A 12,117-nucleotide genomic window follows, 5' to 3' on the forward strand; every position below is an offset into this window, starting at 1 on the left:
CTTCTGAGCATTTTTCTTGGCAGTAGTAGGAGGCAGTTGTATGGGGTAGTGATCACCAGGCCTCAAACGAGATGACGTCTGTGGGCGCTGGTCTATTGCAGGAGTTGCTCCTTTGTACTTTGCAATTATTTGTCTGATTACTGACAGGCAAAATTCACCATATTTTGGTGTTTTGTTGGTCTTCAACTTGTATATGTTATAAGCATTTAGCATAGAGATATCAACAAGATGGAAAAAAAGTTTGATATACCACTTATAACTCTTGCGTACACAGTCTGCAAACCCAATCTGCATGTCACATTTGTCCACTAAGCGCATATTGAGGTTGTAGTCCATGACAGCTGCAGGCTTTAGAATGGGTTCATTGGTCTCTCTGTTGTCCCTGCCACTGGGTACCATTTCGTTTGTGTGAACTGATGTCAACAATGTGACATCACGTTTGTCATGCCACCGAAATGCCATGATGTCATTGGCAGCAAAGGCTTGCACCTCACCTCTGCGAGTGCCAGCGTCGAACCTTGGCATATGTTTGCGATTACCACGCACTGTGCCACACACGTCTGTCAAGTTCACTCGCAAGAAATCACTGAGTAAGGGGCTTGTGTACCAGTTATCAGTAAATAACATATGCCCCTTACCAAGATATGGTTCCATCATTGTTCGAACCACATCACCAGAGATACCCAATAACTTCATGGTATCTCTCAAAGTATTACTGCCAGTGTACACAATAATATCTAAAACAAGACCACTTCTGCAATCACACAGTACAAATAGCTTTATACCAAAGCGTTTCCTCTTGCTTGGTATATATTGCTTGAATGAGAGTCTTCCTTTGAATAAAATCAAGGACTCATCAATAACAAGCTTCCTGAAGGGATAAAAATACATGCAGCACTTTTGTTTCAGGTACATAAACACATTTCTTATCTTATATAACCTGTCGCTTCTGTCAGGCCTGGTTTTGTCTGAAAAGTGTAACATACGCAACAGTATCAGGAAACGATTGACACCTATAATGTCACTAAAACCTGGAGTTGAAATCAGGCGATCTGTTGTCCAGTATGTGGTGACAGTGTGCTTATACACATGTGGCATAAGCATTATTGTGGCAAAAAACAGGTACATCTCTGCCACAGTTGTCTCCTTCCACTTGTGTAGCCGTGATTTTGGTGAGAGAATTGTATTTGCCATGGTGTATTCACAGTATGTGTTGGTTTCCCTGACAATGATGTCCATCAGGGGTTCATCGAAGAATAACTCAAAGCAGTCCAGTTCACTGGGCATTGTTCCCAAGTGGACAAGATGGCTTTATTCCACTTTGTGTTTCATCAAAGTCATGGGGACTGGGAACAAACTCGTCACCGTCCTGCCAATCCCAGATGCGGTCTGCTGGTGGGGTCTGGATATTGTACCGTGGTTGTGGCTGTGCAGGTTGTGGTGGTGCAGGTTGTGGCAGTGTGGGGTAGGGTGAGGCTGGTTGTTCTGCTGAGTCAGCCGCGTGGCTAGTAGCGTGGCCCGGTGATGGTGCCACATGGGCCGTGCCACCCTCACTATCACCACCACTGCCTCCTCCCTCACTGTCACCATTCATACCCATCGTTACAATATCGTCATCTTCACTATCAGGTCGTGGTGTTGGGCCACGGGATGTGCTCCCAGAGTTTCTCCTTCCCCTTGGAACAACATATGAAACACTACCAGACCGCATGCTACGTCGTACATACTGGCGCTTCACTGGGGAATATTCACTCTCACTGTCACTAGAACTGCTTTCAATGACCTTGAAATCACTATCACTATCACTATCACTATCACTGCTATCATCAGGGTGTTGTACACGACCAAATAGTTTCCTCTTTCGTCCTGGTACAGGCGAAGGTGAATGTGAACAAGCCGGCACAGCACCAGAGGTCGAAGGTTGTGGGTCATCTGGGTTTTCGTCACTATTTACGTTATCCTGGGCACTTTTTTCGGTAACACTCACTTGAAAACCCTTGAATTCACTGTCACTGACATTTTCATCGCTGTTAGAGCTATCACTTGGGAACAAAAGACCTCCAATCCGCCGAGGAGTGAGGAACTTCTTACCGAGAGGCATGGTGAAAATGGACTGACAACATGGCGTTCCCACAATGCACCGCTAGGTCCCAGATTTTTTTCACAGGGTGCACACCGACCACTGAGACCCATTCTCTCCCGTGTAGGCCTACCAGGCCTTTGGCGCGCGATTTGAAGCCGCTAGAATTTGTGCATATAAATACGTCAGAAACATTGGCTCGTAAGACGTATTTATACGTCGGAAACAGTCAAAGGGTTAATATATTTATAGATGGGGTTGTAAGAGAAGTAAATGCGAGGGTCTTGACAAGAGGCGTGGAGTTAAAAGATAAAGAATCACACATAAAGTGGGAGTTGTCACAGCTGCTCTTTGCTGATGACACTGTGCTCTTGGGAGATTCTGAAGAGAAGTTGCAGAGGTTGGTGGACGAATTTGGTAGGGTGTGCAAAAGAAGAAAATTAAAAGTGAATACAGGAAAGAGTAAGGTTATGAGAATAACAAAAAGATTAGGTGATGAAAGACTGGATATCAGATTGGAGGGAGAGAGTAAGGAGGAGGTGAATGTATTCAGATATTTGGGAGTGGACGTGTCAGCGGATCGTTCTATGAAAGATGAGGTGAATCATAGAATTGATGAGGGGAAAAGGGTGAGCGGTGCACTTAGGAGTCTGTGGAGACAAAGAACTTTGTCCTTGGAGGCAAAGAAGGGAATGTATGAGAGTATAGTTTTGCCAACGCTCTTATATGGGTGTGAAGCATGGGTGATGAATGTTGCAGCGAGGAGAAGGCTGGAGGCAGTGGAGATGTCATGTTTGAGGGCAATGTGTGGTGTGAATATAATGCAGAGAATTCGTAATTTGGAAGTTAGGAGGAGGTGTGGGATTATGATGGTGCTTGATAATCACTTGCCTTAGTTATTAGTTCCCTAAAGAGTTTAAGGATAAGTTATCTTTCAGTTTTGAATACATTTTCCTGTGTTGTGTTAAAAAGTAGCTTTAAATACAAAATTTTATTTTTACTTGAGTGGTAGTTTTGGAGACTTGCATTTTGTTTCTTTTATTATTTTTTGAAAATGCTGTATCTTCATAAATGTAAATAGGCATCATATGTTTGTTTTTCAGCGCAATGGTCCCCGTGGCATTCCCTCTGGGGGCATAATAATCACAGTAGATGGAACAAATTTTGATGTTATTAGAGAACCCAAAATGTATGTAGTGTATAAAGAAAAAGAATATACCAACGTAAGTACAAAAGTATGCTCATTGAAATTTGGCTAGAATTCAGATTTGTAAATACAGTATATATTTACATTGGTTTATTATTATAATTAAAATTTTAATTTTACATTTTGTCTAAGTCAGTGTCAAATACAGTGCATGTCATGGTGATTATACCTGCATGACTCGCTTGTTAATTGTAATCCATACTATTATCTACAGCCATGTGAAGTAAAGAATTCAACAAGGATGGAATGCAAGTCACCCGCTATATCAATTGGAAATGAACGGATAGACCATGAAAATGGAATGAAGCTGGATTATGGGTTCATTATGGATCACGTGAAGTCTGTTAGAAATCTTGACAGTTTAGGATTTTCACCCTTCCTTGTTTATCCCAATCCAGTGTATTTTTCATTTGAAGACTCTGATATGGTAAGTGACTGGTACACACACTGTGGAATATATGTATAATACAGATGTACATTATTATTATTATGAATACATTCATGTAAAAAGTTCTAATCTGCCATTAGTATTGAGCTTATTTTCTTTTTTGTCATGACTTTATAATTTCAGGTTAAACAATACAAGTCAGATTATCTTACAATCAATGGTAAGAATCTGGACCGAGCATCCCAGGAGATCGATGTTGAGGTTCTCATTGGCTCCGAGTCTTGCAACGTGACTTCACTCTCACGGTCACAACTAACATGCCGACCCCCTAAAGAACAACCTGAAGCTCTAAACGGGGATGGCTTCCCACAAGTTGTAGTAGGTCTAATTTTTTTTTCTAAAGAACTTGTTTCATTGCTGGAGGTTCTTTGATGCCAGTGAGGGAGGGGGGGTGCTTGATCCAAAAAATTAGACCTGATCTTCCATTCTTCAGATTGAATCTGATTACTTCCCATTTTCCAGGTGCTGTGACCCCTATGGATGTAACACTTTGACATAATAGTAATAATAATACATAGTAATAATGAAAATAGAAGTGCATTTGGTAGTGTGAGGTTGCTATGTTAACTCAAAAATATTATTTTGCAGGTAATTGTTGGCAGTAATCTGAGATATGAGATTGGATATTTGAAGTATGCTGGCACCACAGATGTTGGCACACTGTCTAAACAATTGATCATTGGGTTGTCTGTGGGTGCAGTGGTCTTAATTTTCATCTTGGTTGTCTGTTTAATTGTTTACCGTCAGAAGAGCAATCAGAATTCAAGAGTCCTTAAGAGTATGCAGGAGCAAATGGATGTCCTTGAACTTAGAGTTGCTGCTGAATGCAAAGAAGGTATGTGCTCTGATTAATATTGTAGGTGTCCCTCACTTTATGCTGAAGATGTGTGTCAGCTTAATAATCTCATTCAGGTCATGATTAGCTCATTGTAGGAATCTTCATTATTTTTTGCAAGCTACTTTGACCGTATATGGGTAATGTATATGATACATGGGGAATTACTGGTAGAAGTGGGCCAGGACACCAAAACAAATTTGTAATTTTAACCTAAAAACAATTTATGAATACTTCAGATACCGCTAACATTTTTCCCAATAAGGCCTTGTATCTTATCAGTTCCATGCTGCATTCTTTGCTTAACTAATGAGTAAGGCTTTATGGTTAATGTCTCATTACAAACTGTAGTATAGCCCCATTTTTTGTATCCGTTGTCCCTTGACTTTTATTCTAAACTTTTTTTATACTGTATCACATGTAAAAGTCTACTTGTTAGTGAGACAGTATATAACAGTTGAGAATTGAATGGGATGGCATATTCCTTGTCTCCTCACAGTGAAGCACCGCTCAATACAGCGTCTCGTCACTTAGCAATGTATTTGTTTACCAACGCCTCGGACTTACAACAGGCTCTCTGACCAGTATACATACCTAAACAATGTATATTAGAGCTGATTTCCTCTATTCTGTTTATTAAAATATACAGTACACTACTGTATAAACATTTAAGAATATACCAGAAATGTTATAAATTGTGCAAAAATGACATTAAAACAATATCATTGATGGTTGACACAAACCCACTACCAGTATAATATGCTCCTCACTTAGTGACGAATTCATTTACCGATGTGGTCTTAGGAACAGAACTCGGTCGTTAAGTGAGGAGAGGCTCTATTAGCCAAATATTGGTAGACTGTACAGTGTTGTATGATCCACCACATCATTTCTTTAGAACTCATGCCCCTTCTGCTTCACTTACCTACTTTATCCTTCATTCCAAGTATCCCGCCTTCTCTGCTTAATACGTTGTCAGTTACTCCCTAGACTTAGGCCTGCAAGGTGCACCTCTTAAGCAGACTTTCAGGTGCCAATCTCTGGCATTCCAGAGGTTTAGCATACTATGTCCTACAGGGATGAAGTGCTGGTGAAAAGTTTTAACAATTTTAATATATTTAATAAATTAACAAAATATAATTAATCTCTTTTCAGAACATCTAAGAGAATAGCTTCTTAATATACACACTACTGTAGGCTCTATGAATAGCTTTTCTTAGTGAACCTATGAAACATACTAAACTGAATGTCTAACTTGGTTGCTTTTAAATTTCAGGATTTGTATATAGAAAACACATGCAGTGAATTGGGAATTTTAAGAGAGCTTTTGTTCACCAGGAGTTTCTTAAAGCCAACGGAATGAAGAAACTCATTGTGACCACAACATCTTTTAAAAAAATGTTCCCATACGTTGTATATGCAGAACAACCGCTGTGAAAAATATAGTGAAATTCTAATGGTTGTTCAGTGCTTGTTCTGCATATTATGATATCACGTGTTTACTGTGATCTTATTGCATGTTGTTTGTGTGTCTCATATACATTTCTCAGTATTAATTACCTTGTGTGATTTACATTTCAGCATTTGCTGAACTTCAGACAGAAATGACAGACTTAACAAGTGATCTGATTGGTGGCGGTATTCCATTCCTGGAGTATCGTACGTATGCAATGAAGATCCTCTTCCCTAACCTGGAAGAAACCACTGTGCTACAGATGGACCGGCCAGACCTGGTCCGCAAGGAGAAGGGCCTCAAACTCTTTGGTCAACTAATTATGAATAAGACATTTTTATTACTTTTCATTCGTACACTGGAATCCAATAGATATTTCTCTATGAGAGACAGGTGAGATTCTAAGAAATATTCAAGTTTTACTTTAACAATTTAATTTTAATAATTTAATTTTGCCTCTTGAGATCCTTCTTCCAGTCATACCAGCATCATACTTAAACATTGTTTCCCAGTTCTGAATATAATTGATTTCATGATAATGATTTTTTTGTATAAACTTTTTTGAACCTAATAATTTTTTCTTCTGCAGAGTGAATGTTGCTGCTCTTATAATGGTGGCACTGCAAGGCAAAATGGAATATTGTTCAGATATTCTCAAGACACTTTTAGCTGACCTTATAGAAAAATGTATTGAAGGAAAGATACACCCTAAACTTCTATTTAGAAGGTGAGTACTTAAAAGTATGGTACAGTAGTCGATTCTCTCATAAAGAGAAACTTTGATGAAAAGTTTGTATATTGTGAGTGGTGTTCCAGTTCTTCAAAGCTAATGAATTGTAATTCCAGTGCTTATACGTGAAGAGTGTGAGAGTGAAACTGAGTGTGAGAGTGAGAGAGTGACAGTGACAGTGAGAGAGTGACAGTGAGAGTGAGAGAGTGACAGTGAGAGTGAGAGAGTGTGAGAGTGAGAGAGTGTGAGAGTGAGAGTGTGTGTGAGTGAGACAATGTGAGAGAGTGTGAAAGTGAGTGTGACAATGTGAGAGTGTGTGAAAGTGAGTGTGTTTGTGTGTGTGTTTGTGTGTACTCACCTAGTTGAGGTTGCGGGGGTCGAGTCCGAGCTCCTGGCCCCTCCTGTGTGTGTTTGTGTGTGTGTGTGTGTGTTTGTGTGTGTGTGTGTGTTTGTGTGTGTGTTTGTGTGTGTGTGTGTGTGTGTGTGTGTGTGTGTGTGTGTGTGTGTGTGTGTGGGGTTTGTTTCTCAACAAGTTGGCCGTCTCCCACAGAGGCAGGGTGACCCTAAAAGAAAGAAAATCCCCAAAAAGAAAATACTTTCATCATTAAATACTTTCACCTCACTCATACATAATTACTGTTTTTGCAGACACACCCAGATACAACAGTTTAGAAGCATATATAAAGATATATAACATATCCCTCCAAACTGCCAGTAACCAAAACCCCTCCTTTAAAGTGCAGGTATTGTACTTCCAATTTCCAGCACTCAAGTCTGGCTATATAAAAATAACCAGTTTTCTTGAATCTCTTCACTAACTATTACCCTGCTCACACTCCAGCAGCTCGTCAGGTCCCAAAAACCATTCGTCTCCATTCACTCCTATCTAACACGCTCACGCACACTTCCTAGAAGTCCAAGCCCCTCACCCACAAAACCTCCTTTACCCCCTCCCTCCAACCTTTGCCTTCCTTCCTACCCTGCCTTCCTTCCCCTACAGATTTATATGCTCTCCATGTCATTCTTCTTTGATCCATTCTCTCTAAATGACCAAACCACCTCAGAAACCCCTCTTCAGCCCTCTGACAAATACTTTTATTAACTCCACACCTTCTCCTGATTTCCACACTCCGAATTTTCTGCATAATATTTACACCACACATTGCCCTTAGACAGGACATCTCCACTGCCTCCAACCACCTCCTCGCTGCAGCATTTACAACCCAAGCTTCACACTCATGTAAGAGTGTTGGTAATACTATGCTTTCATACATTCCCTTCTTTGCCTCCATAGATAACGTTTTTTTGTCTCCACATATACCTCAACGTACCACTCGCCCTTTTTTTCCTTATCAATTCTATGATTAACCTCATCCTTCATAAATCCATCTGCCGACACGTCAACTCCCAAATATCTGAAAACATTCACTTCTTCCATATTCCTCCTCCCCAATGTGATATCCAATTTATCTAAATCATTTGATACCCTCATCACCTTACTCTTTTCTATGTTCACTTTCAACTTTCTACCTTTACACACACTCCCAAAGTCATCCACTAACCTTTGCAGTTTTTCTTTAGAATCTCCCATATGCAAGCATCATCAGCAAAAAGTAATGGTGTCAATTCCCATTTTGTATTTGATTCCCAGTAATTTAATCCTACCCCTCTCCCGAACACCCTAGCATTTACTTCTTTTACAACCCCATCTATAAATATATTAAACAGCCATGGTGATTGGAGTGATTGGTGGAATGATGAAGTAAAGGGTGTGATAGAGAAAAAGGTAGTGTATGAGAGGTATGTATTTACAAAGCAGAAGTGTTATAAGAAGAGTAGAGTATATGGAGAGTAAAAGAAAGGTGAAGAGAGTGGTGAGAGAGTGCAAAAGGAGAGCGGATGATAGTGGGAGAGGCACTGTCAAGAAATTTTAATGAAAATAAGAAAAAATTTTGGAGCGAGTTAAACAAGTTAAGAAAGCCTAGGGAACAAATGGATTTGTCAGTTAAAAACAGAGTAGGGGAGTTAGTAGATGGGGAGATGGAGGTACTACCGTCCTGCCAAGTGAGCGTAAAACGAAAGCCTGTAGTTGTTTTACATGATGGTAGGATTGCTGGTGTCCTTTTTTTCTGTCTCATGAACATGCAAGATTTCAGGTACGTCTTGCTACTTCTACTTACACTTAGGTCACACTACACATACATGTACAAGCATATATATACACACCCCTCTGGGTTTTCTTCTAATTTCTTTCTAGTTCTTGTTCTTGTTTATTTCCTGTTATCTCATTGGGGAAGTGGATCATAATTCTTCCTCCGTAAGCCATGGGTGTTGTAAGAGGTGACTAAAATGCCAGGAGCAAGGGGCTAGTAACCCCTTCTCCTGTATATATTACTAAATGTAAAAGGAGAAACTTTTGTTTTTCATTTTGGGCCACCCCGCCTTGGTGGGATACGGCCTGTGTGTTGAAAGAAAGAAGAAAGATATATATATATTGTAGGTAGTAGGTTGGTAGACAGCAACCTCCCAAGGAGGTACTACTGTCCTGCCAAATGAATGTAAAACGAAAGCCTGTATTTGTTTTACATGGTAGGATTGCTGGTGTCCATTTTTCTGTCTCAAACATGCAAGATTTCAAGTACATCTTGCTATTTCTACTTACACTTATGTCACACTACACATACATGTACAAGCATATATATACACACCCCTCTGGGTTTTCTTCTATTTTCTTACCAGTTCTTGTTCTTGTTTATTTCCTCTTATCTCCATGGGGAATTGGAACAGAATTCTTCCTCCGTAAGCTGTGTGTGTTGTAAGAGGCAACTAAAATGCCAGGAGCAAGGGCCTAGTAACCCCTTCTCCTGTATAAATTACTAAATTTAAAAAGAGAAACTTTCGTTTTTCTTTTTGGGCCACCCTGCCTCGGTGGGATACAGCCTGTTTGTTGAAAGAAAGAAAGAAGAATATATATATTGTAGGTAGTAGGTTGGTAGACAGCAACCTCCCAGGGAGGTACCACTGTCCTACCAAGTGAATGTAAAATGAAAGTCTGTATTTGTTTTACATGATGGTAGGATTGCTGGTGTCCATTTTTCTGTATCATAAACATGCATGGTTTCAGGTACGTCTTGTTACTTCTACTTACACTTACGTCACACTACACATACATGTACAAGCATGTATATAAACACCCCTCTGGGTTTTCTTCTGTTTTCTTTCTAGTTCTTGTTCTTGTTTATTTCCTTTTACCTCCATGGGGAGGTAAAGCTATGTGTGTTGAAAGAGGTGACTAAAATGCCAGGAGCAAGGGTAACCCCTTCTCCTGTATAAATTACTAAATTTAAAAAAAAAAATTATTTTTTTTTTCTTTTTGGGCCACTCTGCCTTGGTGGGATATGGCCAGTTTGTTGAAAAAAAAATATGCCATATACAGTGGACCCCCGGTTAACGATATTTTTTCACTCCAGAAGTATGTTCAGGTGCCAGTACTGACCGAATTTGTTCCCATAAGGAATATTGTGAAGTAGATTAGTCCATTTCAGACCCCCAAACATACACGTACAAACACACTTACATAAATACACTTACATAATTGGTCGCATTCGGAGGTGATCGTTATGCGGGGGTCCACTGTATATTGTAGGTAGTAGGTTGGTAGACAGCAACCTCCCAGGGAGGTACTACCGTCCTGCCAAGTGAATGTAAAACGAAAGCCTGTATTTGTTTTACATGATGGTAGGATTGCTGGTGTCTTTTGCCTGTCTCACAAACATTCAAGATTTCAGGTACGTCTTGCTACTACTTACTCTTAGGTCACACTAGACATATATGTATAAGCATATATATACACACCCCTCTGGGTTTTCTTCTGTTTTCTTTCTAGTTCTTGTTCTTGTTTATTTCCTTTTACCTCCATGGGGAAGTAGAACAGAATTCTTCCTCCGTAAGCCATGCGTGTTGTAAGAGGCGGCTAAAATGCCAGGGGCAAGGGGCTGGTAACCCCTTCTCTTGTATAAATTAATAAATTTAAAAAGAGAAACTGTTGTTTTTCTTTTTGGGCCGCCATGCCTTGGTGGGATATGGCCGGTTTGTTGGAAAAAATATATATATATATATATATATATATATATACAGTGGACCCCCGCATAGCGAACGCCTTGCATAGCGAACAATCCGCATAGCGAACGCTTTGTTCGCTAAAATTTTGCCCCGCATAGTGGACAAAAACCCGCTCAGCGACCTTCGTCCGAGACGCGTCCAATGTGCGTCCTCAGCCAGCCTCACATGTGCCGCCCGTCCCATTGTTTACCAGCCAGCCTCCGCGGTAACATTCAAGCATACACTCGGAATATTTCGTATTATTACAGTGTTTTCGGTGCTGTTTGTGGAAAATAAGTGACCATGGGCCCCAAGAAAGCTTCTAGTGCCAACCCTACACCTCAAAGGGTAAGAATACCCATTGAAATGAAGAAAGAGATCAATGATAAGTATGAAAGTGGAGTACGTATCACCGACCTGGTCAGGTTGTACAAGAAACCAAAATCAACCATCGCTTCTATTGTGGGCAAGAAAACGGCAATCAAGGAAGCTGTTGTTGCCAAAGGTTTAACTGTGTTTTCGAAACAAAGATCGCAAGTGATGGAAGATGTTGAGAGACTCTTATTGGTGTGGATAAATGAAAAACAGCTAGCAGGAGATAGCGTCTCTCAAGCGATCATATGTGAAAAGGCTAGGAAGTTGCATGACGATTTAATTAAAAAAATGCCTGCAACTAGTGATGATGTGAGTGAATTTAAGGCCAGCAAAGGTTGGTTTGAGAGATTTAAGAAGCGTAGTGGCATCCATAGTGTGATACGGCATGGTGAGGCTGCCAGTTCGGACCACAAAGCGGCTGAAAAATATGTGCAGGAATTCAAGGAGTACATAGAAACTGAAGGACTGGAACCTGAACAAGTGTTTAATTGTGATGAAACAGGCCTGTTCTGGAAGAAAATGCCAAGCAGGACCTACATTACTCAGGAGGAAAAGGCACTCCCAGGACATAAGCCTATGAAAGACAGGCTTACTTTGTTGATGTGTGCCAATGCTAGTGGTGATTGCAAAGTTAAGCCTTTATTAGTGTATCACTCTGAAACTCCCAGAGCGTTCAGGCAAAAGAATGTCCTCAAGGATAATTTGTGTGTGCTGTGGAGGGCAAACAGTAAGGAATGGGTCACTAGGGAATTTTTCTATAACTGGTTACACCATGCATTTGCCCCCAATGTGAAAGATTACCTAACTGAAAAGAAATTAGACCTTAAGTGCCTCCTGGTGTTAGACAATGCCCCTGGTCATCCTACAGACGTGGCAGAGCGACTTTAT

The 12,117-nt window shown here is 40.3% G+C and overlaps 1 protein-coding gene across 7 annotated transcripts in view; it reads left to right on the forward strand.

The window, feature by feature from the left end:
* The window catches only part of PlexA (plexin A), a 680,989-nt gene that overhangs the window by 609,193 nt on the left and 59,679 nt on the right, over positions 1-12,117 (forward strand). For all 7 annotated transcript variants that reach the window (XM_070084031.1, XM_070084033.1, XM_070084036.1 and 4 more), the window contains exons 14-19: positions 3,184-3,303; positions 3,502-3,714; positions 3,859-4,053; positions 4,324-4,570; positions 6,152-6,416; positions 6,613-6,750. In XM_070084031.1, coding sequence (XP_069940132.1) covers positions 3,184-3,303; positions 3,502-3,714; positions 3,859-4,053; positions 4,324-4,570; positions 6,152-6,416; positions 6,613-6,750 — 1,178 coding nt within the window. The remainder of the gene's footprint in view (positions 1-3,183; positions 3,304-3,501; positions 3,715-3,858; positions 4,054-4,323; positions 4,571-6,151; positions 6,417-6,612; positions 6,751-12,117) is intronic.

The sequence above is a fragment of the Cherax quadricarinatus genome, chromosome 11, assembly GCF_038502225.1.
Source record: "Cherax quadricarinatus isolate ZL_2023a chromosome 11, ASM3850222v1, whole genome shotgun sequence".
NCBI classification, from domain to species: Eukaryota; Metazoa; Arthropoda; class Malacostraca; order Decapoda; family Parastacidae; genus Cherax; species Cherax quadricarinatus.